This window comes from Haemorhous mexicanus, chromosome 1 (assembly GCF_027477595.1).
Source record: "Haemorhous mexicanus isolate bHaeMex1 chromosome 1, bHaeMex1.pri, whole genome shotgun sequence".
Taxonomy (NCBI): domain Eukaryota; kingdom Metazoa; phylum Chordata; class Aves; order Passeriformes; family Fringillidae; genus Haemorhous; species Haemorhous mexicanus.
Window position 1 is genome coordinate 123,393,210 of NC_082341.1, and position 27,001 is coordinate 123,420,210.

General features: G+C 36.4%; 1 protein-coding gene across 10 annotated transcripts in view; it reads right to left on the reverse strand.

Moving 5' to 3' along the window:
• Window positions 1-794: 794 nt before the first annotated feature.
• Window positions 795-27,001, reverse strand: part of PDE7A (phosphodiesterase 7A) — a 75,882-nt gene continuing 49,675 nt past the window's right edge. For 9 of the 10 annotated variants that reach the window (XM_059861231.1, XM_059861240.1, XM_059861275.1 and 6 more), the window contains 10 exons: window positions 16,965-17,116; window positions 15,235-15,298; window positions 12,908-13,003; window positions 9,730-9,830; window positions 7,401-7,532; window positions 7,005-7,096; window positions 6,238-6,382; window positions 5,287-5,383; window positions 4,215-4,295; window positions 795-2,916 (listed from right to left, as the gene is read on the reverse strand). In XM_059861231.1, coding sequence (XP_059717214.1) covers window positions 2,705-2,916; window positions 4,215-4,295; window positions 5,287-5,383; window positions 6,238-6,382; window positions 7,005-7,096; window positions 7,401-7,532; window positions 9,730-9,830; window positions 12,908-13,003; window positions 15,235-15,298; window positions 16,965-17,116 — 1,172 coding nt within the window. In that variant the 3' untranslated portion in view covers window positions 795-2,704. The remainder of the gene's footprint in view (window positions 2,917-4,214; window positions 4,296-5,286; window positions 5,384-6,237; window positions 6,383-7,004; window positions 7,097-7,400; window positions 7,533-9,729; window positions 9,831-12,907; window positions 13,004-15,234; window positions 15,299-16,964; window positions 17,117-27,001) is intronic. The other variant, XM_059861259.1, reaches the window with a different exon arrangement.

Below are 27,001 nucleotides of genomic sequence, written 5' to 3' on the forward strand. Positions count from 1 at the left end.
CAGCAATGTTCAAGTTGAGTGTGGATTTGTAGAAGGCACTCCGCCCCAGCATGGAAAAAGCATTTTTCTTATTTCAAGTCCAATGCCAGACACTTCCACATGCATGAAGAGGTGGGATTAGAAGCAGTCTTTCTATCTGTCTGGTAGAGGGACCCTTTCCAGGAAGGGTGGCTTAGAATAAAACTACTCCTGCCGTTTTACACTTTGACAAGTTCTTCTGGGTCCTGTCAAAGGACAGGAAAGGACAGCAAGTTTGCACAATGTTAAAATCACAGGCTCTTTATAAATACTATGTTGAAATACTCCATATACCTATTTATTATATTATTATTCCTAATTTTCATTAAAATTACATATTAACATATGCCTGTAACAAGTAGCAAAACTTAAAAGGCAGTTGATACTCTTTAAACCCAGTTCATTTTTTACAAATGTGTCACAGAAGGCATCATCAGACTGATTTTAGTTGTCATTTTGAAAACAGCTGCAGGTTTGGCTGCAGGTTTCATTCAAAAATGTCCAAGAGGAATCAGTACTTTTCCACACTTAACCCAGATAAGTGCTGCTCTGTAGTAAGTTTCTCTCAGTTTCTCTGTGCTGAGTTACATACAGTTCTTACCTCTGTGTTCTCCCAGCTTTAAGCACCCTTTGAAAGGCAACCTGTCAAAAATGGCTCTTCTCTTCTGAAAATTATAACCAGAGCTCCTTGACCCATCTGATTCTTCTGTGTTGGGGTCAACATCAAGAACTTGCACTGACAGCGAAGGAAGGAAGTTCACGCAGGCTCAAAAGAATGGTTTCATTAGAAATTTATTTCTTTAAACATGGCCACTTTGAGATTAATGATACTACTTCAGGGAACATGAAAGAATAATAAACAGTTTTAGAAGGGAAACAATCAGGTAAGTCAGGATTTGCTTTTCAAACAGTAAAAGGCCAAGCTCCAAGAGGCAATAAATTTTGGCATACGAGGACTAGTATTTTCAAATCCAAAAGTTGGCTTAGTTTTACAGTGGAAGCTGACTGCAACCTTAGCTACCTTTCCACAACGCTGGACTCAGTCATAACTTAAATGTACAGGAGCATAATGTGAAAAGATTTTGTTTTATTAATTAAAAGTTAACAGCAACAGGCACATATTAAAATGAATATGGCAAAGCCTTTACAAATGGCTTTACGCTGAAGCTCTCTTCCAAAAATGGCTGTTGCAACAAACTGTAAACAGAATTAATAAACAGTCTTTTACAATAATAACAGGGAAATACAAATGAACTAAAAGAAAGCACCAGTTTCTCAAACTAGATTACAGTTGTGCTTACTGTACTTAAAACAATGTAAAACAAATTACAAAAATGGAATGTTTTAAGTTTAAAATTAGTCCTTTAATTTTGTCCTAAAAAACATTTTCTTCTTTTCCCATCAAAAACCCATCAGTGGGTAATGTTTCAGTAGAGGGAGGAATAAGTAAACAATGCACTTTTTTATTATTATTTTTTTTTCAAATCAAAAACAAATTTGGTCACTTAGCTTTGTGCATAGTTTAAGGCATCTGTAGCAATTTGTTACAGTTTCCTCCCCAGTGTGGCTGTTCATGAAATTGTCACATTCTAAAAGAATAAATTAAAAAAAAAAAAAAAGAAAAAGAAAAAATGTTGCCGTTCAAACCCTTCCCCGAGCCCTCCCGCCCTCCCCCGTCCCAAACGTACTCACACACCCACACATACACACACGCTGCAGCGAAAGGGGCATTTGTACCCTTGTTCTGAAGGACACGCTTCCCATCCCACTTTATTTCAGATTGGCAAATACCCTGAGCTGATTATGGTGTTTAGACATTCCACCTTTTTCTTGCATGTGCAGTTCAAGTGTACAATAGTGAGAACAACATGCGATGTTCCCACTGCAGAATCGCAATGCAGTTCGGACGCTTCCCCCCCACCCCTTCCCTTCCCAGATTCAGAAGTGTTTTTGCTGTTAAAAAATTGCATTCCCATATAGCACTGGAGTAAAGCTTGGCTGTGCTCTATGATGAATGCTCAGTTCCCAGTGCACAAACAAAATTATGGCAAATGGGAGGCTTTTCTGGCATCCAAAGAAACAAGAGCTGCAGTCTCAAATTTGATCTTTTTCTTTTAAAAAAGCAAAAAACCCAAGTTAGTGGTTCCTTCACAGCCATGCGCAAAGGTTAAGTCTAGAACCGACAGTTTCAGAGTACATTTGTAAACATCAAGTCTTGCCAGAGGCAGCAGAGGATGGGCACTTCACATTTCCGTATTAAAACAGGGACTGAGTGGAAGGTATGCTTTGACCACATTTATGCAAGTCTTGCTAAATTCCAAGGGAGCGGAACAATCCATGTCAAGTTTTAGATTTGAAGACGGTATTCCAAATATCATGAGAAAACCCAAGCCACGGGGCACGATGACGCCTTCGTCCCGTTGCTCCGAGGCTCAGTCGCTGCTGTGCTTTGCATATTCGAGGTTCCGAACGACAACCAACTGAGGCGGGTGCATATTGCTCTATGTTCAGATCTGGCGGCTTAAAAAAATTCTGGGTCAAATGGTCTGTGTCAAAGGAAAACTTGGAAATAAATAATGCTGGCATCATTTTACCACTCTACCAAAACCTTGGGCTGGCATATGTCTCCTTTAATCCAACCATGCAGATACCGAGGGAAGAGGCAGTTTTGTCATGGAGATTGAGGTCAGGACAATCGAGGTTCCTGAGGTAAAATGTCTGAGTCCATTTCCTCAAAAGTGGGGTCAACATCGTCACCGCGGCCCAACTGTTCCCTCTGCACTCCCTTCCAGCTTGCCTTGTTCAGTCCCAGGTGGCCAAGCATTGTCTGTGACAGCCTCGTGTTGGAAAACCGGGCCCATTCCCCAAACAGTGGTTCCACCAAGTACGTCATAAAACCTTTGGAAACAAGCAAAGAGAGGCAGATTAAATAAAAAAACAATACAGAGAAAAAGTAAAATACTCTAACTAAATACTTTAAATAGCATTTAGTAGCAAACAATAAATGTGTCAAACTACTGTTCTCCAATGTGCATTTAAATATTCATTTAGATATTTGGGCACCTTTACAAAAAATATCTCAAAATGTAGAAGATTTTACAGATCAGTCAGAAGAACACCAATACACTGCATTACAAATTAACATTCTTTCTTTCACAGCAATAACCAAATGAAGACAAATACTGGACAATATGGAGGGGAAGAGAAACCTAAACATCAGCAACTAATACAATTTAGAAAACCTAAAGTTCTAAAAGATTTTATAATTAATTACCCTTCTGAATTATACAACACAGGGGAAAAAAGAATATATTTTCACAATACTAGGGTGACTAAAAATACTTTAAAATACAAATTTTAGAAATTTTTTAAACAAGGCCACAAAACAACACAGTGATGTACTTTGTGTGTATGCACATGTTCATTTATTTGTAATGTCTATTTCCATGAAGCAAAAAATCAATGGTAAGATGGCCAAAATTGAGTCTTTTAATTAAAAAATATACGATTTCCTAGCATTCTAAATTAAACAGTGCAGCTGATTGAACACAGCTTTTGTGTCAATCAAAAGCATTAATTCATTCTGTCCTTGTTGTTAAATTTATTCTTTTCTTTTACTATGTTTTTAACTGAGTCCCACTTCACCTCCATCATCAACTTTTATTAGAATTAACTATAAAAAGACATTTTACTATTTAAATCCAAGTCAGGTTAGCAAAAACTATTAATATAATGGCTATCCACCATTCTCCATCACATCTGCCCACCACCTTCCTTAAAGGCTGTATTTAAAGGGAATGCTGACATTCCAAAAAGCTAAACCCAGCATGCCCAGTTGTGACAAGCTCACTGCAGAAGGCACCCAAGACCACATGGCAAGGGGAAGGGCCCCTCCTCTTCCCAAAATACCCTTCAGATGAGGAAAGTTCTGGGCAGCAGTGTGGAGAAGTCAGACAGCTGCCTCCCACACTGAACCCGCTCTGTGAGGAAACAGAGGGGCTCCAGGACTGTCAGGGCAGCACCGTTCATAAACAATCCAAGAGAGGTTATGTAGCAAATAAAAATAAAATTGCTCTTTATTATAAAGAGCTGCCACACACAGAGTATGTTCAGCCTCTAGAAAATGTATCCAAAAGATGCTTTTTTTCAAATTGCATGCTGAAAGAAATTACTAAAATGAACCGAATTGCAGTTACCAATCTGGATGTTGGCAATAGTTTCTGTCTGTCGGTCACAAAGTGGACTCACACCCAAGTGATATTTTTTTTCGATATCACCTAAAGAAACAAAAGTATAATGCAACCATTAAATCATAAAGTCACAACCAAATCAAACACTAACAGAAGCAAGCTGTGAGCATTGGTTAACAAGGATACTACCCTGCAGCTGGTGGAATGCATTTACTTCTCTTCCCAACTCCCAAAAAACCAAGCAGATCCATCAGACTAACAATACTTAAAACTACTGTATTTAAAGACTTGGTATTTTTCATCAAACAGTAATTACAGAAATCCCATAGAACCACAAGTTTCCTGAGGATTACCATCCTTTTTCTTGCAAAACCTACACTCTCACAGAAATGACAAATTAATCCCCCCTCAGCAATATGGAAGAGGATAGCTTAGCTTTCAGAAATTTCTCACTTAAGGCAGTTTGTGTTTCTGCTTCCCTATCACCTTTACCTAAGATTAAGTCTCACATGATTAGCACCAAATAAAGCAGTCTGTTCCCCATTTACCATATTCATGTGCAAATTAGCAGGTCTCAAGTCCACCAAACTACCCTTAATTTTCTTACAAAACAATTTAATAACAGTGGAGCAAATTCACTCCATTTGCCAATTACAGGCTTTATTAACTGCTTACATAAGTAGTCTAAATTGCACAGTAACTAAAAATCTCCCTGGCTCTTACCTGCTTACCAACAGGCCTCACAGCTGAAGCTTAAATATTGAAGACACATGATGAACACATTCTGTAATTTGCTGAAACCACTAGGGCAATTTTAAAGTGGCCATAATTATTAATCTGCAGCACCTTTCAGCTGAAGGATGTATTGCATCAGCCATTCTAGGTTCAGATTCTAAGCAGATTCTCTGCTGAGTTTTAGTAACTCTAACCTTTTGCAGGAAACACAAGCCATGAAAGTAAAAAAAAATCCTATACTGTACATCTCTGTTAGTGCTAAATATAAATAGACTAAGGCTCATGGACACTCTCTCCACACTAAATACATTATATACTAACACATACTTCTACTCTTACTTGCCTTGATGGAAGAACTCCTCTGTTACTTTCTCACTCCACTGCTTGCTCAGCTCCCATGTCCGACAGGGGTTACAAATATCTGCACACTTCAAAGCCATCTAACAAGATAACACACAGTGTTAGATCACCTTTCCTTCAACACAAGTGCCTGTAATTACTTAACTCCTGAGAGCAGATTATTTTAGGTTTTGTGAATAACAAGCCTACCTACAATTTGTGCTCCAAAGTTATGTTCTGTAATATTTAAAAAACACTCAGGGAATTGTGAGATCTCATGATCATCCCTGAGTAATATGGAAATTCAGCCAACTCAAAAATATTTCAGGACCCCTATATTTAGTATACTCACTGGTACAGGAACCAAAAATAACTTCAGAAAAAGAAGCATCAAAGCAAGCAAGCAGTATTTTCCATTTCTGGCTCTCATGCCCGTATTTTTAGCAATAGCTTACACAAGACAGAACTTCTCATCTGTTAGTCCACTTTCTCTTATAGCCCACAATATGAACCTAGTAAGAAAATGCCTACAAACCTAAGAAGATTCTCAAGGCTTTTGTTTTTAAAGTTTGCTAAAGCTCACTAGCACAACTGCAAACTGATTCACAACAGCAGTGTCTCCTTCCCCAAAATATATTCTGACAAAGCATTTCACAGTTCTGGGGCTGCAATGGAGTTGTTAGAAGAGCTAAACCTTGTCTTGGAAACACCTCGATTCAGCAGCTCCAAGTCACCAGGCGTACCAACACACCCCATCACTTGGGAGAAGTGCGGGCTGTGGGAATTGAAGTGGAGGGAACAACCTCTTTGTAATGGAACAGAAAGACTAAAAAACAGTTCTGCTCCATTTTGAATGGGGAGAAGGCCTGGCAGAAGCAGTATTTAGTATCTTAAAGTAAATTAGTTTTTCCACTAAAATTTTTCAATGTTTCAAAAATACGAGCAGCAAGATCACCTGTAAGATGAAGTGACGATGGTTTGGGTTCTCCAAACATAGATCTCCTCTATCCAAATGGGATCGGAACATGGACAGGTACTCGTTTTGTTGACTGATGTCTGTGGCAAGAATGAGATCACCTATCTGGCTCTCCATCAGCTGCCTGAGATAAGTGACACCAAACATTCAAAAGCATATCAATTAAGAACAACAGTCATCAGTAGATCTACGTGGCATTTTATCATATTTATTATTATAGAAATATAAGCTTTATAATAAGCATTTTCACTGAACTGTTTGTTTTCTTTTCCTGAAAAATTCCTGCAACATTCACAGAAATATCAGAATATTTCATTGGCAGCTTTCAGAAAGATTAAAACAGTTTTTAGCTTTTTTCCTCCCCCTCCTTTTTTTTTTTCCCCTTAAAAATGCACGAACTGATTGTCTCAAGATTATTTCTTGTCAAGAGTAGGTGAAGATGGTCTATTTTAAACTACAGTTGTGGTGGCAGAACGAGAAAAGACTGCCAAGTTTAGTCTGAACAGGTGCTTGACTACATGAATACACTCCTTCAATGTACTTGCAATACATGTTATTTTCTGAGTATCACGTTGCACCATGAACTGCTCTACTCTACCAGCACAGTATCCAGGAATTCTTAAAATAGATCTCTATATCTTGTACTCAAAACTGCTGTGCAATAACTTATCTTGTTTTGCAGGGCTGTCTTAGCTGACAGATTGCTTCTATCTGAAACTAATCTGTACTATGTGGTATAAACATACCTGTTTTCTAATGACATATGTGCAAATAAACCAGATTCTCTCAGCAACCCCACCGCCGATCTCCAGTGATGGTTCTCTAATACTGAGGTATTCTGTGAATTAAAAGAGAATAACACATATCAGTCAATGCTTTTTTCTTAAACTAAAGAGCTATATACAATTTGGCTGTGTTTTGGGGTTGGTGTTTTATTTTCTTCTCTTCTTGTTTGTTTTTCCCAGAGGTTAAAACCCACAAATCCTGAATACTTACTTAATTTGCACAATTCTTTATCCCAGTGACATGGAAACAATGTCTGCATTCCATCCTACCGCTAGCTAAACATATCACAATTTATATTCCTTTTCTATACTCCTCTCCAAACCTGGATTTAACAAAACAACTGATTTTATCCTTACCTTATATAAAGTCGCTAAGTAATGATTTGTTTTAATTAGGAAAGGTTGGTTAACGCCTGGGTGATCCAAATCATGTGTGGCAGCTGCTATTAAACTAAGCAGGACATCCCATGGAGTTAAAGACTTGGAAAGCTGCAAGGCAAACCCAACAAACATTAGTAATGCAATAAGGCCTTAGAAAAAGTGCATGAATGTTGCATTTTTGGTTTTCAGTAATTAACAGCCAATAGAAATTTGAAGAAAATCTTGAAGATGTAAAACTAACATTCCACTGACTTTTCACAGTATTTCCCCCCCAAAAGCCACAAAATTTCAACAATGGTTTAAGAATTATTCTTTCTGAATGGCGAAGTCCACTCTTAAAAAATGCCAGCACACAAAGTCCTTTGTGTCTGGTAATGAAGCATTCCTAACCAGACCCCATAAAAGCAGCAAATTCTTAAAATCAGCTCTCCCTCTCATTCACCAAGTCCATTTGTGTCTACTCTGCTTTAAATTCATTCTAAATTTTAAAAAGCATGAAAACCTTACCTCCTAAGAGGAAGAAACTAATGCTCTGGAAGACTTAGAACTATTTAGAATATATTTCTACTCTATGCAAAACTGTATTTCAAGGTCTACCAGGAACAGAACCAAAGGAGGAAAATCTGCCACAAATATATATTTTCCATGAGCAAGTCAATTAACTCAGCATGCATCTACATGGACTTACTGTCACTGTTCATAGGTGTTCCTTCTTGTGACTGAGAGGTTTGAAAGTTTAAACTCAGTAACAAACTCTAGTTTGCACTAAAACAGAGAGGACAGTTCTGTCCATATAAAGGTGAACTGCAGCAAACACCCTGCAAGGACAGACGTTTATGTTCCCTGTTGCTTTTGCCATCTATCACACCTCACATGTTTATTATGTACTTTAGTGCAACAGAGCTGTAGTTCAGTACACTGAACTACAGCTGTACATGTTACTAAAAATACCAAGCCTATTCTTGTATCTGAAGCTTTACAAAACTTCCATCACGAGTATTAAATTAAAAATGCTCAGAGCTTCCTAACTGAATGCCATAAAAAAGCTCATCATGTACCAGCTCTGATCAGGCTCACTGCACCAACTGGTCTGAGAGCAGCCCTGAGAAACTGAGTGGGAGGAGTGGGCAAAGAAAACCTCTGAAAAAAGTTTTATGGAACCAAAATGTATTTGTTTTTACATCAGAAGCAGAATAAGGAGCTATGCTATTCAGGAGAATACCAGATTGGTGATAATCTGCAGAAAGGTAGATAACTTTTCATCTAGCTACAGAGGACTACAGTTTTCAATTTATTACAGGACAGGACTTTGCCCTGAAATTGTCCAAGACCTGACTTGAAGCAGCCTGACAGCCGTCTAAGTAGTAGAGGAACAACCACTAAATTAGTTTAGCTCCTTAAGGTCTGTCACTCTACCCCTTTCTTAAAAAGAAAGCCAAAGAGAACTCCTGATGTATTGCTATGAACTGCCTCTCACAGAAGTAAACTGTTCAGTAACAGCAAAGATGAGCAAAGCAAGGGTAATGACAATTTATGGAAGAAAAAAACCACCTCAGATGACAAGTACACAAGTTTATTGTTGCCAGCTCTGACTCAGGCTGCAGTTCTATACAAATGTCTTGGGGCACATGCACTATATTAAACAGCTGCAACTTTAATTCCCTGCTCTAGTTCAGCAGGAAGTCACACAAAAGACAATGTCAGCTCAGGGTGGGGAAAAAAGAAAAGCACACTAAGTGTGAATCCACAGCCTCAGCAACAGGGAGGGCAAGGGAGAGTTCAAGAGTGTTTCTTGTTATGTTCTTAGGTTTCTTTACTTTTGATAAAACCTGTATATGCATATACACATACATATATGCATGTAGGTTTATATATAGATCAATGACCTTACTGCTCTCTAGAACTGCCTGAAAAGAGGCTGTAGCCAGGGCTGCTTGGCTGCTTCTCCCGGGTAAACAGTGACAGCATAGAGAACACAGTCTAAAGTTGTGCCAGGGGAGGTTTAGGTTGGACATTAGAACAATTTCTTCACTGAAAGGGTGATTAGACATTGGTATGGGCTGTCCACAGTGGTGAGGTCACTGTCCCTGGAGGTGTTTAAGTCAAGATGTTTAGGTGGATGTGGCACTCAGTGCCATGGTCTAGTAGACAAGGTGGTGTTTGGTCACAGGTTGGACTCTATCTCAGAAGTCTTTTCCAACCTAAATGATTCTGTGATACGTGCACACAATCCATTCATATGCATATACACACAAACACATATTTCTGTGTGTATGAGTGATGTAAAAGTGAGAATGCTCCTTACCTTGGGCTCTTTTAAGTAACAGTGCATGGCCTGAGTCACATCAGCAGCATGAACTGCATTATGATAAGGATTTTGACTGTGATAATCTTCTTGAACCATAACTGCAGGAAAAAAACCAAATACCCAAATTTAAATAAAATTGCCATTTTTCAAGGACCATTTTATATGCCCCTATTAGGCACAGAAATATGCAGTATCACAAGTTACATGCAATAAAAGCATCAGAGTCAATAAATCGTCAGCTGAACCATGTAAGATTTTTATGCAAAGAAACAGTGTTTGCTAAAGGAAATCAACTACATGTAAAGTCACCTCAGAGCAAAATTAAACAACTTGAAATCAATATATAATCTGAGATACTCTGACTTTGAGAACTTCCCAGGAAAGGCTGTCTTTGACAATCTGTCTGAATGGTGAGGCAACACTGAATACAAAATGAAAATTATGCTGTTTACCAAACCATTAGGATGACTTCATATCATGACCTGAAAACAAACAGGACTTTAGAGGGATTAAGCACTGCTTTCCCATCATATGAAGTGTTTTTCTTTCCCATTCAGCAAAGTGGTCATGGAAAACCACTTCTATATGTATTGAGGCATTTTCCCATACTCGCTACTCAGGCAAACGAAAGCCCGTATGCAATTTAGAAAAGAGTCTCATTTAGATGCTGGTCTGACTAACTACATCTAGATTAAATATTCCCTATTTAACTTCTTCTTTGCTTTCCTTCTCTTTCCTCCATCTTCCTGACTGTTCCGGAACATTACAGGCAGAATTCTTTGAAGGGCATCAACATTAGCTCAAGTACAGGGAATGAAAAAACTATAATGTTAAAAAAGGATTGAAGGGAAAAAACACAGCAATCAAACTATATTCTAAAGTCTTGGCTACTACCTCTAAAGTCTTGAGGTTTGCTTGGAAGAACTACACATTAGTTCTTCCAAGCAAACCTCAAAAGAACATTTTCCTGTCTGACTACAGTCTGTCAGTCCCACCAAACAAACAAGCCCACAAGCTTCTTTTCTACTCAATGTACAAGGCCAAAGGATCCATGTAATTGTGAATGTAATGTTACAGCATTACTGACATGGTGTTTGTGAAAGCTGAGGTTCAGGAAAAGTCAAAACACTGTCACCACCATGTAATCTCAATAGTACTCAATGGAGAGGTGACAGCTCATATGAAAAATAATGAAAACCAATATAAATGTCTTTGGGCTTCATTAACCTGCACTAACCTTCATTAACCTCACACCTATTCCTCACATCAAGTGCATGAATGCATATATCCCTGGCTTTTTTTTTAATTTTTTTATGGCTTCATAGGCTGATCCAGCACCTGAACTTTACAATTTTCCTAACTTACTTATTTTATTTAAGCAGACCTAGGTCAACATTTTGATCACAGTTTGCCAGAATCAGAATAGCACAACTACTCTGTTTTCAGGAATGCAGTACTTTGCATTTTCTCTCCCCTGGTTTAGGTCTGGAAAAAGAATCTGTAAAGACACAGTAAGAAGATGCAGATCTCCAAGCAGATCATGGAAATCACTGAAAGACTATGTGTGCGTTGTGTGTATGTATATGTATATATATACACATACACAAAAAAAAAAAAAAGAGTTAAGATCCCATAGGGGACTAAAATCAAGAGTATTCAAAATCAAGTATTTCTCTACTTAAAAATATTCCAGTAGATTCTCATATAATGTGAATTTTGTGTAGCACTGGACCATTTGAGCTGTCCTGACCATTTGAGCTGATTCCTTCCTGAATTTGATCTTCAGATTGCTATGGATTAGCGTATAAGAGGCAGCAAAAGAAAATAATTGTGTTCATGGTAAAAAGCTGTATTTGGAAGAAAGTCCATTATAAAATCAAAGAACCTAAGACAGAGCTTTTTACTGATATTAAGTAGAAGGCATTATCAAAAAGGAAAAGGTATTGAATTTCAAATTTAGAATAAATTTTGTCTTCTTCAAAGTCTAATCTCATTTTAGTGGGTTATGACTTTGAATAGTCATATCTAGTTAGAACGCTCATCTTCTGATAACCAGTTAACTAAGCCAGTCATTTCTAACTGATCTTTCAAGTATTATCATTTGCATAATGTCAACCATCCAGATGAGAAAGAAAAAACTCATTCAGTTAGAACTCGAGAAGCCTAAAACCAGATTTCTATAATCATTTTCCTCCATTCCAACCTATCAGTCATTAAGGTCAGCTGATTAACATTCCTGAAACTGGACAAAATTTAGTCTACCTTAAAACAACATGAAATGCAAGACAGAACCAATTTTTTTTTTTAAACTGAAAGAGAACTAAATTGTGAAAACAAAAACATTCTCTTATTTGAAAGGGGAGAAAAGACTTCCAAATGTGATTGCTCATCTGTTAATTGACAAGCTTTGTAACCACAGAATTGTTTTCTCTGAAACTGTGAAAAACTGCTGAAAAGGATCAGAAACTTGTTTCTCGCAGTCATCCCACTTCACAAAATTCTTCACAGAAGAACCAAAGGAAGGAGGTCTCATACCAGCACATGTCTATGTAGTGGGATGCAGGCAGCTCTGACAAGTGAATGTACTGCTTGGTTTGAATATTCTACGTTGCATTTACAATTATTTTCAAAGAAGCATTCCACTGACACAGGCCCAGACATTAAATTAAAATTGTCCTTTATTCTGTCTAGGGAGAAACTATGTCCACAGTGCAATGCTAACTTGTAGGAGAATTTCAGCAAGACAGAGGTTACACCAAATTGGCACCAGAAAGTGTTTCTGACATACTCCATACAGTTAGGAAACGATATAATTGGGAAAATTAAAGATCAATATAGAAAAAAAAAATCAGAACAAAGAAAGGAGCTGTCTAGCCTTTCCCAATACAAATGTCATACAATGGCACATAGATACTAAACAGGTTTAATGAATAGAATACAGTGTCAGCTATGAAACTACTAAACTTCTTAATACTTATTTGGATTTAAAATGGAAAATTGTATACTCATAAAAACTTTGAGAGATCATTGCAACTAATGTAATTTAAATCACTGCACAATGTAGATTGCATCAGTACTCTTCAAACCTTATTGCTAAACTACAACCAGAACTTCAGTTAAGGTATAAAAATGCAGATAAACAGCAATATTCATCAAAATAAAAAGCTGTATTTACCCAAAAATCTACGAAGTTTCATCGTATCTAATTGGAAGTGTTCAATTAGTCCATGTAGATTAAACAGATGAAAGGTTAAGCTGACTAGACTGTTTCCTAAAAATAAGATGAAAATACTAATTCATTGGAAGCCATAAAATCAGTGACTCTTCCACAAGAAATGTATTATTTCAAACAAATTGGTCACAAAAATTATACAAGTGAAGTTTTTTTACACTAAGTCATGATATTCTACACCAATTCATAAATATTTAACATGACAAGTTTCCATTAGCTGTCTCTAGTAACCAGTGGTTGCGCTTAATTCTAATGCATTCACCAACTGTCCAATGGCAACTGACAGGAAGAAAATGTTACTGAACATTAAAAAACCTGTTTCAACATGCAAAACCATTATAATTATATTCCATTTTATAATTATATTTATGCAACATATACAAAATAGAAATGTAATCATTAGGCAAAGAGAAAAGCTAGACAACACTATTGATTAGAGGACATTGCAAATATGCTTTCTCTCATTTTCATCATGTATTTTGCTGGACTTCTTATTTCACCTGGAACTCTATAAAAAATGTATACTCTTACAAGCTTATAATATATGTTGTCTACTCATAGCTTTATTATAATCTTTTGCAGTGCTAAAATAAGTAAAACTGTAAGAAACACAGTCCACAATGTTTATTTTTTAAGAGCTTGTCCATTATTTGCTCTGCAAATGATGTCATGGCTGCGAATCTTCATTTAGCATTACAAAACCTAGCACAGACAGAAAATGAGGTACAAGGAGACAAAAGTTTCTTCTAAATCAAGTTTATTACTAGGCTAGAATTAATGTATTCTCATGTCACATCCTCACAATGAAATAAATATGCAATTCTTGGAACAACATTTACTGGGGAAATTCCTCCACAGAGGTTCATCCAGGGCAGCTCATCCAGCAGAGTTTTATATACAGCATTCTGTCCTGACAAACTTTTAAGAACAAGGCTACCTGATCAAAATGTCCTCCTAAAATGATTTAATTAGAATGCAAAATGGATGGTGGTATTGTAAGGCTTCCCTAATAGAAGCTCTCCTGGTAGTACTTTAAATGTAAAAGCACATCTAAAAAGGTAGAGAGGTTTCTTATGAGAAGGACGACTTCAGATTTCTCCCATTTGATAAACTAATCCAAAAGAAGCTATGCTTACATGCTAACTTGTACGCACAGCTTTTTTTTTCATTCAGTTATGTAAAGTTTATCATTATCTATATAAACATTCTATTTTTACAAGTCCTTGCTATTTTCATTTTTTTCTGTCCATCTTCTGTGTTAAATATAACTGTGAGGTTACTACTTTTACACTTGGTTAAGCCAAGCACCCCTTCAATGAAACAGAAGAGAAAAAGATCTTTTGGTGCCACCTTCTCCTATTTGAACTTAATTTCTTGTGCTGGCAACTTTAATTGCAACTTTGCTACCTACTCCACATGACTGTTGCAACATCTGCAAGAGCTGCCCTCCATTCTCTTCCCACACTGTCATAAATGTCAGTGATTTTGGACTTGCTCATCTCCTCCTTCCATTCTGTTCAAAACCGAGCTGCTATTGCTGAGATTAAAACACAAAATTTCACCCTACCCACTGCAGCAGCCCTGCCTCCTCCTTCCCAGTACTTTTACAGATCTCTTTTCTGCCTCCAAATGAACAATACTTAGGGTTTGGTTTTTTTAACCAACTATTCCTGTAGTTCCTACTGCTATTTGTAATGGGCACATAAAAGTCACCAAAATATTCTCTTCCTTTTTCTATGTCGTGCCAAGTGATGTGTACAGCAGCCTCCTTCTGCTCAACTCCCAATTCTCCAGGAATTCTATGTCATAATTATAATGGATTAACACCAACATGTCTCTTACAGCACTATAAAGTAAAGAACTATTCTATCTAACACTACATTTATCAGAAAAATACTTGATCTTTTGGACAGAACCATAAAAATTACCAGCACCCCATAATTGAAAAACAAAGTCAAAGATCATAAAATTATTTGTTAATTTGTATTCAAATTACTACCTTAAATTACTAAAAGAGAACAGCAACCTATAAAGTACATCAAGGGCCTCTTCTAAAAATCAATTATTAGTATCAGTACTGACAGTATCATTATTTTAATGGAGTGACCAGGCAAACTAGGACTCAGATTAAAAACTAATTATTTTAAAAGTACTACCTGATGGAATTTGCACTTTTTAGTAAACAATCACAAACAACACTGCAACGTAAGTGCCATAGTTCAGTTATGCTAGAAGATAAAGCACAAATAAAATACCAAAAGTAAACTCACCATTTGTCAGTCTGTCAAAAAGAAAAATATCAAAATTCCAATTTCCAACCTTCTCCAGCATACACTGAAAAGAAACACAAAAGCTGTCATTTTTTAATCAGTATATGTCTATCTTCATGTAGCTTGGAGGAGTATTTACAATTTCAGAGACAGATCAAGGCTTTAGAATTTCTACATAAAAAATAGTAGTAAAAGAATAATTAAATTTGTCTGATAACTGAACAACATCACACATTTACAAAGAAAAAGAGTGGAGGGGAAAAAACCAGACAAGAAGTGCCTTGACTGAACTGCTTGGAGACCTTTCTTGCAACATTTAGGCAATTTCTCAAAAGACAATTAAAAAAAATTAGGTTCAAATCAGAAAGAGTATGGCTGAATGTCTGTGCATTCAGACTAGCAAATTAATGTGTAGTCATTTACCTTTTCCTTTTTTTCCCTGCTTACAGAACAGTATCTACATGATTCACTAGATATTTGAGCCACTGTATAAGCATTTTAATTTAAGAACCTGGCTTTTGACTTTTCATCCCACTGAACTGGCACCTCTTTATCACAGCTGTTCCACATGAACTGCTCTTCCCACAATAGGAATGACCAAGAACAATAAAGAGTGCAAGAGGGCTCACTAGAGTTGAGCAGTCCCAATCTTTGCCTCCCCTACCTGTATCAGAAACACCTGTCCAGCACATTTTACAACAGATTCCTGCCTTCTGTTCTCATTATATTGGTAGAGCTGTTTTGTGACCTACTTATTGGTTCTAGCTTTTGTCTACCAGCTGCTAAAACTCTACTATCAGAAGAAACAAAAGCATTAACAGTATATTTTTATTATTAAATTGTATGTACATTTTTAAGATCCATTCTCCAGGTTCTCCAATATTTTTGTACACCAAAGCCTGATAATATTCAGCATGGATACATCCATTGTATTAGAAATATATTCTTTTTCTGTGTTCAGATGACAAAAAAGCACTGCATGCAGTGACATAGCCTTTGGGATATTGAATAGCCTGAATAACCTTTGCCTGCTCAGTCCCCTTCAGCACCTTCCATCCTCTGCTACAAATACAGCAGCCTGTCATCCAGATAGCTGCTCCCTTAACACCAACTCTCTTCCCAGTATCTGCTTTCCCTGCTTTAGTGCTGAACAAGTGTATTACAGCTATCACTTTTCTTCTCTAGAAGAAGTGCCTACCAAAGAAAAAGTCAGTTTGACATAAGCATGTCCTGAGAAATCCATTTACTGCACTTTATTGAATTCAGGCAGTCACTCTTCTAGTTGTTCACTAGTGAGGTTAGACTAAAAATCAAAGGGAACAGTTGTCTAAATTGCTTCATTACATTTCTTAAACACAGATAAATTTTCCTCTCTTCATTTTTTTTCTTCAATTATTCAAGGGTATCCATAATTTACCAATTATTTAAAAGAAAAAAAAACAACAAAAAAAACCCCAAAACAACAACAACAAAAACACTAGCCACCTAAAAATCATTTGAGCAAACTTGTGGGCAGTAGAGGAGTTTGCTACAGACCATGAAGTTTTGTCTGGATTTCATTACAATATATACATATATATATAAAAACACACAAAAATACATACATGCATACATTAAAAAATATGCTTAAAATTAGTGTTTGGTTGCACTTTTAGGATGTGATATAGTTATATATACTAGCAAGCATTTAGAAAAACATACTTTAAAAAAACAAAAATCAAGCAACCAACCTTTGCTTGTCCATTATAATCATCATCTAAAATGTTTGAAGAATTTGGAACAGTGATACCACGGAAAAAACGGGAAGATCTCAGGTATCGCTGGAAACTAAGCAACCTTCTCACATTTCTTGCAGACACAGAGACCTCGATTTCAGAATTTGCTACAAAAAACAAGAAAATAAACACTCTCTCTAAAAAACCTTTATCAAAAAGACAAGTGCTCGGGGAAGTTTGGTATAAAGATAATGCAATTTTTTTTGAGTATCAAACATTTCAGCACAAATACAGATATTTTTATTAATATTAAATACAAAGCCATGGATTAGAAAAAAATATGTTCTGTGTAAGCATCCTGTGAAGAAAAACAAATACATAAATCATAGCTGCAACTCATCTTTTTAAGGAACTCTGTTATTGAAAGGATAAAAATATTATGGATATTGTTTAAAAACACACATAGTACTACAAAGAAATTATTTTTGGAAAATTGGTGCCATAGATACACATCCAATGCATGTCCCTAACAAATCACCTAAGATGACATGTACATCAGCAAGAGAGTATCAGAAACTGAGTGTTGATACAGGAGATACAAGTAGGCTTTGAGCAAGTACAAATTGCTTTTACACAGTTTAGAGCTCAGAAAATCTCTTAACTCTACTATGCTGAAACTTTAAACACACACAAGTAATTTTGATGCTTTTGCAAGTAACTACACTCTTCTTCCAAACAATTACAACATTTGTGTTCACAGCATATCTAATTCTGTTTCCCAGAACAGTGAAAATACAACAGAAAATTATTTCAGCCTCTTTTCAAAGATTAATCTAAACATTTTGCTTTACTTTTATTAGGTTAACTGATTTACACAAATGACCAATACTAGTTTATGTCCAGTTCTATTTGATATGCTTGAAGTGTTTAAGAAACCCCAGCATCAAGCCACTCAGAGCTACAGTTCCTTTGTAGCAAGCCAGATATATTTTGAAATACCTTAGGCCATACTCAGCCTTTACTTTCTTAACAATGCCCCCCAATAGCAGTTTTATATAACCAACAGGAAGCCAATAATCTTATCTTGATATTCACTCAACCTGCCTGAAATGACTTATGTTAAATAGTAAAATTTTAAAAAGAGGTATTAAGTAAGGAAGTCAATGCCAACATGCTCTTTTTAAAAAATGCAGATAATAAAAAACATTATCACAACTCTGTAGCACAGACCTCTTGTCCTTCCAAAAATGAGACATATTAGAAGTTGGTGAAGTAAGGAGTTACAACTTTTATTCTTAAAGTCAGTCTAAAATGTACACAGGAAGGTGTTACTGACAATCTGAACTAAAAGTCTCAGTGATTCCTAGTGACAGCAACTTAATTCTGCATAACATATATCTTTATCCATTTTAATTCTTCTCCCTGCAGAAGTTCCAATTTACTTTCTGTTCCATGCTAGTTCATAGCAATTACAGCGATTAAATTAATATATTAATTCCCAAAATACACTAATAAAACACCTCTAAATAGAGCTGTCTGTGGCATGATCATAGAGTATCTAATCAAACACAGCACCCTTCCCTACCAATGGTCTGTGCTTACAGAGATTAAACTGACACAACTGAATGTTCTTTCAGACATGCCTGAAATACTTCATCAAGACACTGAAGTTCAGGGCTAACACAGAGATCTCCACATGAAGTATCCTTCAAACTATCATCCTCAAGGCCAAGGGCTCTTCCTTTGAAGACACTGGTACCTATAATATATCCCAGAGTTTTTTTTATTAAGCAAACATATGTAGTACATATGATAAAGGTTGCTTACAAAGCAACTTTCATGTGTACAGCAAGAAAATAAATAGATTGTGTCATGCTACATTACTCTACCAATATTTCTAAGCACATTTGTGATCACGAGGTTACAGTCTGAGCACTACCAGTCTGCATAACAGAGAAGCAGGGAGCAGTATAAAACTGCTGCTGCTAATGCAGTGTATGCTACAGGTAAGAACTCTCTCTCCCTCACTCTTGATCTAATTTCTTCAGAGCCAAATTTCAAAACAGAAATTACTGAGTTGAAAATAAAATAATACAAAATTGTTATATTTAGGTTATAAAATTATCTAAAATATCCACAAAGTCACAAACAAAAGCCAGAAACTTCACTAAATCTCAATAAAACAACATATTCAAAGCAGGAAAAATGAGTACTTTTCTGGAAGCATAGATAATTTTCTTGTTCTCCAGTGGTCTTCTACAGATCTACAGTTAAAAAAAAAATCTTGTTTTTGTTGTCATGCTACAAATTAAGTTTCACTGTCACAGTTACCATCCGTTAATCTTGGAGGGAATAGTACACTGTAGGTACAACAAGAAAAATAGCAGCTTCTGGCAGCAAAGTACGCAACAGAACACAGAAATGCCATAACTTGGCAGTACAGGCCTGTACGGCACCTCTACTTGTATTCAAAGTCATTTAGGAGGGGTTGCACATCTTTTTGCTTGAGGATTTTTCTGATGATGATAGAGGTACAGAGGCAAATGAGTTACATGGTTTTCCGTGAAGCTGAACCATCATTCTCTTCACAACATGCTACTGACATTCATCTTACAAGTATGTTTAAACTCTCTAAACTATCACCAATTTGCCTGGCTTGTAAACCACCACTACTACACGTTAATCCTAGTTTTTCTACCCCTCGTTAAAAGAAAAAAAAGCAAAGCCTACATTATTCCAGCTTTCTTAGCAGCAAAACTGCTTATTACAGATTCGCAGCACTGGTGAGGTAGGAATGCACCAGAAGAGGCTCATCTGGTCAAACTCCTCTGCTCAAGCCGAGTCACCTAGACCAGAACCATCTCCCACAGGCTTTTGTACACCTCCAAGGATGCAGACTCCACAACCTCTGTGGTTGTGTCAACACTTGGTAACCCACCCTCACAGTGAAAAAGCGTGTCCTGATGTGCATCACTTTGTGCCTATTGCCTCTGGTCCTCATGCTGGGCACCAGTGAAAAGAGTCTGGCTCTGTCTCCTTTGCACTTTCCCTTCACGGATTTGCATACATTGAGAAGTTTCCCCTTGAGCTTTCTGCAGGCTGAACAGTTCCAGCTTTCTCAGCCTTTTCTCATCAGCCCTTTAATCTTCCTCACCCTTTGCTGGACTCTCTCTGGTATGTCCATGTCTCTCTTCTACAGGGGAGCCCAGACTGGGATTCCAGGTGAGGCCTCTCCAGTATATAGGAGAGGTATCACCCCCCTCAACCTGCAGGCAACATTCCTCCTATTGCAGCCCAGGATTCCACTTGCTTTCTCTGCAGCAAGGGGATATGGCTGGCTCATGTTTAACTTGGTGCCCACCAGGAGACCCAGTTCCTTTCTGCCAAGTCACTTTCCAGAGGGCTGCCCCTGCTTGTGCTGGGGCTGGGGCTGTTCCTCCCCATGAGCTGGGCTTTGAGCTATTAGTTATTGCACGTGGATAGCCCAAGCTAAGTAATAACACCATTACTAAATAAATATCTTTATCCTTTAGATCTGAAATGATCAGAGTAACTTCCAACTGAGAAAAGAGATTTTGAGCCTTGCCATCCCTTTGCAGCTCCAGAGCACCTGATTTGTGGGACTACACCAACCCAAAACCTAAATTTCTCTCTTTAACAGTGAAACATTTACCCCAGGACAATTCAGAATAAGCAAATCAGATGTAGAGGTTTGACAGGTTATTAATTCAAAGGGGAGGCTGAAACAGAAAATAGCTGGCTTTCAAAGAAGGGGGTGAGGGGAAGATACATTCTCCAGCTGCAGGAACACTGATAGCTACTGTGCCTGCCTTTTCCTTTCCCTCACAGATAAATTATTATTAAGGATACAAAAACCAAGCGCTTTGTGGTTTTGGCAGAAAAGCTAAGGCCAGTTAATGGAAAAGACTGGTAAAATGAATGATACAGTTGTGCAATGGAAATTTGGCATTTCTCTCCTGGCACAGTCATTCTCTTTAGATGCATGATTAATATGAGAATGACAACCTCCCCATTTCTATCACGAGTCATGAAAAGAGATGCTAATTTCAGAGACCCTACCAAATCAAGGTTCAGTAACGTACAGATCATGGAAAAAAGACAGTGAAGAATGAAGAGTGCACTGCATTTGCTCATGAAGCATGCTGCAAAAACATCTCCCAGCCCAAAGATCCTTCCTTTCATTTGGAGCCTTTGTGCTAAATGCCCTTCTAATATCCAATATTGACTATTTGCTCACAAGGACAGTTTTAGGACAAATTAGAACGATAAAATACATTTGACATTTACAGCCTTTTGAACTGAAAGAGAATGAAAGCAAAGTTGGGACGATGGGCACGTTAAGAAGGACACTCCAGCATTGAGAAGTGCTTTTGATGTAGGGAAGCAGAAGGCGAACTGTAGGCCTTGGTGCCTACTCAACAGCAGCTGTCCTATGACATTCTTCCTGCCATTCCTTTATAAATTAAAGTTCTCATCCAAAGTATCAATCCTAGGTTTTGGGGCTTTTTGTTTGTTTGATTAAAATGGTTATATTCCTGTTTCTAAGCATCTTAAGTGAGATGCTGGTATAATAAAAAAAATCCTTTCTCTAAAAAAGAGAAAAAGAAGTAATTCTGGTTATTAATACCAGTTATTTTGCTAATGTGATGCATATATAGCAATGAAATAACACAAGTCGCCTTCATGCAACAGATTTCATCTGTATTCTGAGACGCTAATTTTAATCTCTTCCCACTCCCAATCTTTTAACTTCATGAAAACCTAAAATAAAATGTTTTAGCACATTTCACAGGGATATTAAATATTTATTTTTCTCATGCCAATATAAAAAAACAAAGTAAGTAAAGACAAGTGACAATCACTTAAAAGATCACAATATACTGACAGATTTAGTTTCAAAATTATTCTGTCTTTCGTATATTAAGGACAGTCCACAAAAGAATGACAATTATGATTTGGTTTAATTATTAATGGAACCTTAAATCCTAGCAATATACTTTAATTTTTTTATAAAAGACAGACTTACACCCTGTGATGGCAATCTGGTTAAAACAAGGCTATCCAGCTATAAGAACTTTACCTCCATTTCTTCCTTGCTACAGCCAAAAAGGCAGATAGAAAACTATCAATATAAAAAGCACTGAGTTTTGCTACACACCAATAGAAAGAGCATAACTAAGGATGCTGGGTACCACTACCACCAAAAAAAAAAAAAAAAAAAAAAAAATCGAGGGAAAAAAAGTATTTGAGTATTTGATCCTTCCTATATCTGGATGTAAAAATTGAACTTTGAGGTGAGCACTGGCCCACCAGAGGAGGTTTTTCCCCCAAATATATGAAGGAATTATCTTCTTTTAACTGAAGTGATCACTCATGAATTTTCCGTATTAATAACCCAACTGCACATTGAACAGTTTTACACAGTAGATACTATCATTAAACCTGACACATCATCTGAAATTTTCCACGACCTGTAAATATTTGTTGGAAAGAAATATTCCATTTCACATGCCAATTAAAACCACCGAAGGATGAACCTTTTTAAAGATCCATCTTTCCCAGATACAAATGATTTTCAAATTATGAATAATTTGAAAGTATGATCTAGCATTTCACACCACTAGAGGGACCCATAAGCATTCTAATTTCACATCTATTCCCATCAAACCATTCAGAAATGCACTATATTAGATCCATGAATGTTTGTGAGGTTTTTTTAATTAAGTCCTGCTATTTAACTCTCCTGCATGTTTACCACTCATGGTTTGAATTTTAAAATATTTTTATGGCATTCAGTATTCAAGTTTTATATAAAACTATTACTTCATTTGGAAGATATAATTTTAATAAGGATTTTAAAGTTACATAAAAAGACTAATTTAGATTATTGGGGTCTAAATTACCTCACTATACTTCCTGTCTTTCTTAGAACCACTTAGAAGACTAGCATCATTGTAAGGCATTACACTTCTTTTGCTGCTGCTTAAAAAAATACCAAGCCATACTGTTTTGGTTTTAATGTACAATATATAACTATATACACATTCATAATTTTTTTCCAAATATTTTCCAAATAATAATGACTGCTGGAAAATATGCTGTGGGTTAAGGATTAATGAAATAAACATGGTTTTGCAAGTGTCTTCTGAATGGAATCAGAAAAAAAAAATTAAGTTTCAAGAAAGTCTAGCAGTACCACGACTCTCTTAAAAACTCTAGCGGTTTTCATCAGATGCTCCCCAATGGAGGGGGAAGTGCTAGGCATCACCACCACCAAAGAAAACTTTTCCTGAAGGATCTTACAGAGCAAAAGGATCTCACTGCCTTAGCAAAGCACAGAACCATAGAATAATTTAGGTGGAAAGGGACGGAAGAGACTTCTGAATGTCCTTTAGTTCAATCCTCTGCTCAAAGCAGAGCTAATTTGAAGGAATTTGCCCAAAGTGAAGGGATTAGACTACTTCAGTATGAAATAAGTGCCAATTCTCCAATGGCACTATAAGTCATTGCACAGCAGGAGAAGTGTCAAAAAAAATCATGAAAAGGTATCTACAGGACTTTACTAATTTTTCTCTTTTGAATTTTGGCTCATCTTAGAATTTCTGTAAATACCTCAGGAAAGATATAAAATTAAGTGAATTAAACACTCCATTTCTGTGCTCAAATGAGTAACATTTTGCAATAATTTCAGGACTAGGAAACAACATACAAGGCAGTCTTTCCATACCAGTTTACTGAATCATAAGCCCAGCAATCCTGCATTTGTGTTTTTCGAGATTTTTTAACCCTAATCCACTCATTGGGCATGGCAAATCTGCAATTCACAACAGCATACTGTAAACTAAGAAACCTCGCTGTAGCTAATTATTTAGAGGAATATCATCAGAACACAAATAAACAAAATATAGAGAAACACATCCTTTTACAAAATGGGTTATGCCATGTTAATCAACATACTGATCCTCCTGAAGAACTCAACATATAATGGTTCCAAACTCTTTTCCCAAAAGGATAATATATTTCAGAGTGTTGCCAAATCATTTTCTTGCTGTCTTCCCAAAAAAACCCACCTCTCTTTGGTGTCCTAGAAATCTTCAGTTCTACAGTAAATGAATGACAGAACCCTCAACTCATCTTTTTTTGTCTATTTTTCATCACCAGAAATAAAAGAAGAATTGAAAAACAACCCATCATGGTTAACAGAAAACGAATTTTCTTTACCAGACTTTATGATGGCCAATACAGAAAGTCAAACTGGGAGCAGAGATGAAAACAAAAGAATTTTCAGGTATTTTCTACCAAATTGTCCAGCATACAAAAAAAAAAGCCTTTCTAAATAAGGTACTAGGAGAAAGAATACCTTGGAGAGGTTCAAAAGAAATGGGGAAAAATAGAATATATCTCTGTCTTCTTCTACTGTCAAACTTAAGCCAGCAATGAAATACACAGTGACCTGTACCTGTGCAAGACTCCAGAGCACACATACTGTTTTACTGTAGCGTGGAAAGAAGAAACAGCAGGTAAAACAAACATCTAGAATAACAAACCAAAAAACCAAACCTGCTCTATATTCTCAATTAGAACTTTTTATCCCCACATCTTCCTTAACCAAGCTCACTTCAAGCTCACTCTTTTCATTTGGCCAATACAACTGTATTTGGAGCATTTTCTGTGATTTCCCCTTGTGTAACTACATTCTCCAAACTAAATCAAAGTCAAAAATTCTCTCACATTGTGAAACACAATTTATTTGAATAATCTGGACTGTGAATAATTAGAAGACAAATTCAGAAAGTCAGCTTTTGAAGTAATCTCTCAAGTACAAGCTTTTTACTCCTCAGTGATGGTATTTTCAAAAGGAAACAAATACTTCAAGCTATGATCACATAAATCTTCCTGCATTACTTTACTCACTGTGAAACTCACCCTTCTTCACAGTAGACTGCTGAACAAGACAATTACTGTTAAACATAACCAAATAGGTAATTCCTCTATTTTCTTCAAACAAAAAAGAGCATTGATATTAATCTGGACTCTGCCAAGTTTATCTCAATCTTTAGATGGTATCACCAAAAGCATCATTTGCTGCTGCTACACAAGAATTTTTCAAATTGTTTCAGGCAATCAATTTGGATTTGCACTCTTGTCCCTTCTTTGAATTCTGCATCTCAGCCAAGGGAAGTCTAAACTCACTGTTGAAGGTAAACACTTTGAAATGGCTCATGAGCTAAGAACCAGAAAGTTAAAAACATCCTTGAAACAGCACATGCTGACTTTTTGCCAGATCTCAGAATAGCTTATCATACCTTCCACAAATGGTAATTTCCAAGTAAATAGTCTGAAGGTTGTATAATAAAGGTAAACTCTGAAATTTCATCATGTATTTGCACTCTTAAGGAAGAGAATTTTATTTATCCATCACCTATAAAAATATCTCTTCCCTTCTTTCCATTTTCCCCTAAAAAGGCTCCATGCACAGCTAAGGAGAATCATCTAAGTCTCAATGAAGTCTTTTACTGTACCATTACACTGTATGCAAGCAACTATTTTCTTCAAAGTTGAGCATTCGTGAATGTTACCAAACACATACTGATTAATTCAAAATCCGTTCTTCTAAGATATTTTAACTCACAGATGTGACAGATTTGGTTATCTATAAAACACAAAACAGAGCCCCATGTATTGGCAACATCATCATCCCCCCATAGAAACATGCTCAGATGAGACTGGCACGAGAGAATTCTGAAAACCTTTTTGACAAGTTCTTACTTATTCTAGGCCGGGCACAACAGGAGAAACAAGAAGAAAACCATGTTTCTTCTCTGCAAAACCAAAGTATTCATTTTTCTATCTGGTTCCTCCAGACTATATCCAACAACCCTTTCCTAAAAGGAAGCTTAAAAGCATTAATTTCAGCTGTATCTGTATATGACAATTCTCAATATTTTTTCTGTTATCTTAATTCTTGATCTTTATTCATTTTGACTTCACTTCCTCACCATAACATACTGTACCTATCATAGTGCACACTCACTGTATGAGGGGTTTTTTTCAGGAGAAACAGAGAATGATTAGGGCACTCATATATGCCTTTCTTTGTGCATGCTAGGATCACCTCCAACAATCAAAATTTCCTTTGTGTAGTGTGTATACATACATACATACATACATATATATATATATATATTTAAAAAAATAGACACTATTGACAACCTCTCAACAGCAAGAAAACAAAGCCTAAAACTTTATTGCTGGTTTACTATTTCTGAAAAAAAAAAAACCTACTATTTATATCTTGTAATTTACCAATTCTTCTATCAAAGATTTTGTTTCACTTTATTTTTTATCAACATATTCTGACAACATTGAAGACTGAATTACTGGATATGATGTCTCAAGTAATGTAAAGAAAATTTTGAAGTATTCATGTAAACCATAGCCTATTTGTAAACCAGAAGACAATAAGAGTGATTATAACCACTGCAATCACTTTTTCAATAGCTTCTCTGAAAACCAAACAGTACATGCTGCATTCTCACAGCAAACTGCAAAACTCCCTTCCTTTCACTCCTCACAGAGTGAAAAGCAGATCTAATGTTCTACAGTCAATTCAATAAAACATTACAATGTATGCATTTTACAGTGCAACAATTAATTCAGAGGAAGAAAGTTGTGGAAGAAATTCAGAGGAAGCTGGCTGCTCTCCCCTTTCCAGAAATGGTGGATTTAAGATGCGATCTTATGCCCATGGTCTCACACAGGCATAACCAACACAACACAGTAACAAAAAACCTATTAACTGATAATATTAACCAACTGCCAACCAACAAGTAGAATATAATCCTGACTTTACCCATTCACCGCGAAGCAGTGTTGTTAAAACAAAAATTTATTAAGTTATTCTTCTTGGTAGTTCCTGTAATTACCTATAATAAGAAGACTTCTGGAATAATAGATAATGTAGAAGGAAAACTACCACTGAACAAAGTAAGCTTAATTGTCAGTCAAATCCTGCATTTAATAATCCTCAG